The sequence below is a fragment of the Diabrotica virgifera genome, chromosome 4 (genome assembly GCF_917563875.1).
Source record: "Diabrotica virgifera virgifera chromosome 4, PGI_DIABVI_V3a".
NCBI classification, from domain to species: domain Eukaryota; kingdom Metazoa; phylum Arthropoda; class Insecta; order Coleoptera; family Chrysomelidae; genus Diabrotica; species Diabrotica virgifera.
Window position 1 is genome coordinate 201,842,229 of NC_065446.1, and position 2,837 is coordinate 201,845,065.

At 34.8% G+C, this 2,837-nt stretch overlaps 1 protein-coding gene across 1 annotated transcript; it reads left to right on the top strand.

Moving 5' to 3' along the window:
• The first annotated feature begins 725 nt into the window (after positions 1-725).
• LOC126883790 (zinc finger BED domain-containing protein 5-like) lies at positions 726-1,406 on the top strand. The gene has a single exon (XM_050649460.1). It carries the CDS (start codon positions 726-728, stop codon positions 1,404-1,406), a length of 681 nt encoding a protein of 226 aa, XP_050505417.1.
• Positions 1,407-2,837: the final 1,431 nt, after the last annotated feature.

The window sequence follows — 2,837 nt, forward strand, 5'->3', positions numbered from 1 at the left end:
CTGTTTTCTGGTGTACCTGGCAACACTGCTGGTCTCGGTCTTCGGTAGTGGTGCGAACTCCGGAGGGACAGCTTCCCATTTCCCAACCAACCAAAAAAGTTAATCGCCAGTATTCGGAAGAATATTTGAGTTATGGCTTTACATGGAAAGGTGATGAAGATTGTCCCATGCCAAATTGTCTTGTGTGTAGTGAAAATTTATCAAATTCGGCAATGGTCCCGGCTAAACTATGTCAGAAGATATTGAAAGTACAATTTTTGGTATTATGACACGAGAAAATTTTACATTGCAAGTTGACGAATCCACTGACTTTAGTGGCAAAGCCTACTTAATACGATTCAATCGTTTTATTTCTGAAAACAAAATAGTAAATCAGTTTTTATGTTGTAAGGAACTTACTGAACATACAACCGGTCAAAATATTTTTAAGTGCATTACATCATATTTTGAAGAAAATAATATATCATGGAATAAGTGCGTGGGTATTTGTACAGATGGGGCACCATCAATGTTAGGCTTTATTAAGAGATTTGCTACACTTGCGAAAACCAGAAACCCAAACATAATAATTACGCATTGTTTCTTGTACAGAGAATCACTAGTATGCAAAACGTTGCCCAATGCTTTAAAACCTGTGTTAGATCAAGTAGTGGGAATGGTCAATTACATAAAATCAAGGCCATTAAAAACACGCCTTTTTAACCAGCTTTGTTCTGCAATGGAAAATGGAAGCACAACACGAAGTTTTGCTTTTGCATACTGAAGTTAGGTGGTTAAGCAGAGGAAAAGTCTTGAATCGAGTTTTAGAGCTTAAATGCGAATTGTTAGCATTTTTTCAAGGAGAAGGTGCAGCAACAGATAAATTTGCAATATATTTAGAAAATAATATTTGGCTTGCCAAATTAGGATATTTGACTGACATTTTTAAATACCTCAATAATATTAACACGAGTGTCCAAGGAAAATCTGAAAATATTTTGTCTTGTACTGACAAAGTATCAGGGTTTCAAAAGAAAATATCTCTTTGGAAAAATCGCATATTAGAAAAAGGTACATTGGATATGTTTCAGAGTATTAGCGCAAATATCGAAGAGATGAAATCCGTTATCATTGAACATTTGACGCTATTAGAAGAAAAAATTGATCACTACTTTCCTTCCCTAAATACAGATAATTACGATTGGATTCGAAATCCTTTTATCTCGATTAATATGTCGAAATACCAGCTATCATTACAAGAGGAAGAAGAGTTAGTAGGCTTGTCAGCGGATCGCACTCTGAAACTAAGGTTTCCGGAAATTTCACTTGAAGAATTTTGGATTTCTGTGCAAGCTGAACACCCACTTCTTTCTACAAGAGCATTAAAGGTATTACTTACTACAGTTTGCAACTTCATACTTGTGTGAATTAGGTTTTTCAACCTTCACAAACATAAAAACCAAGAAACGTGAAAGACTTGGGAATATTGATGAAGAAATGAGGGTAGCGCTATCGCATATTAGACCGGAAATTGCTAAAATTTGCAAAAGTCATCAGGCTCAAGTGTCGCACTAAATTTGTGTAATTTTTATATTATTATGTTAGTTATGCCCATACATCTATTGTAAAATAAAATGTAATGTATTTACTAATCTACATATTTTTTGTTAATTTCTATTTTTGGAATATGTTTTTATTCTTATATTTTGTTTTTGCATGTATTTGCAGTTAAAGAACGTGTTTTATTTACATTTGTATTTACATTTGCACCCCTTATTTAGTGTTTCCTATAAAATAACACAATGGTGTTCCGCGACTGTTTTAAAATTTGTCAAGTGTTCCCCAGCTTTGAAAAGGTTAAGAACAACTGAGTTAGATTCTACTGCTGAACTCCAAACTTGGACTGCATACAACACCACATTGATCTAAAAGGGCCACATTCACGTTGAGATCGGTATCGGTACATGTAACGCGACGATTTGCGATACACGTATCATGAGATTTGTCAAAACTCTCTATGTACTGGTAATACTGCCCTGAGTTTCTTGCATCCTGAACATTTTGGTCAGGTTTTTTAAATGTTCAATTAGTCAACCATTCATCGCATGTGTTTGCTAAATCATAAGGTAAGCGAGCTCTCTCTGTCTTGTAAATAAGGGTTTTTTTTTCAAACGATATCGTACGCTTTTTTTATGTCGCGAATAGCCAATCCTGTTTTTTGGTTCCCGTTAAATTTTTGTGTCACTGACAACTCTTGCGTGGAAGAGTTGAAGAAACGTGGAAGTGACAGATGCTATATGTAAAAGATTGGAATCGTTTGACATGTTGTCATACAAAGGAACACTAAAAATTCCAAGAGGACTGTCAGAAAAACAGACGAGTGTGTATTGAGCCAAACACATAATCACAATCAAGAAAAGAAAACTAGAATATTTTGGACACGTTGTGAGAAACGCCAAATATAACCTGCTGTAGTTAATAATCGAAGGCAAAATTTAAGGAAATACGGACGAGCAAGAAGAAGGTCCTCATGCCTCAATAATCTGCATGATTAGTACGAAGTTAGCACAAGATCACTATTACAAGTAGTAGTAGACCAAATGCAAATAATGCAATAAATCTATTATTGCTTAAAATTGTTATCTTTCGAAAACAAAAAGTTTCGAAATTCTATTAGCCGCAGCAAAAACATATCTAGGTGCAGATGTCTTCTCGGATTATAATCTATTACTAATATACTTTAGCATGGCTTACTTTGGCCACATTATCTGTAATAGTAAATTCTGACTTGTTTACAGGTGATTCTGTAAAGCATGATCGCCGGAACATCGGTATGGAGTTTATTATTACTATTGGTT

What these genes read in the sequence shown, in the direction of transcription:
- LOC126883790 (XM_050649460.1), top strand. Translation starts at nt 726, where the DNA reads ATGGAAGCACAACACGAAGTTTTGCTTTTGCATACTGAAGTTAGGTGG.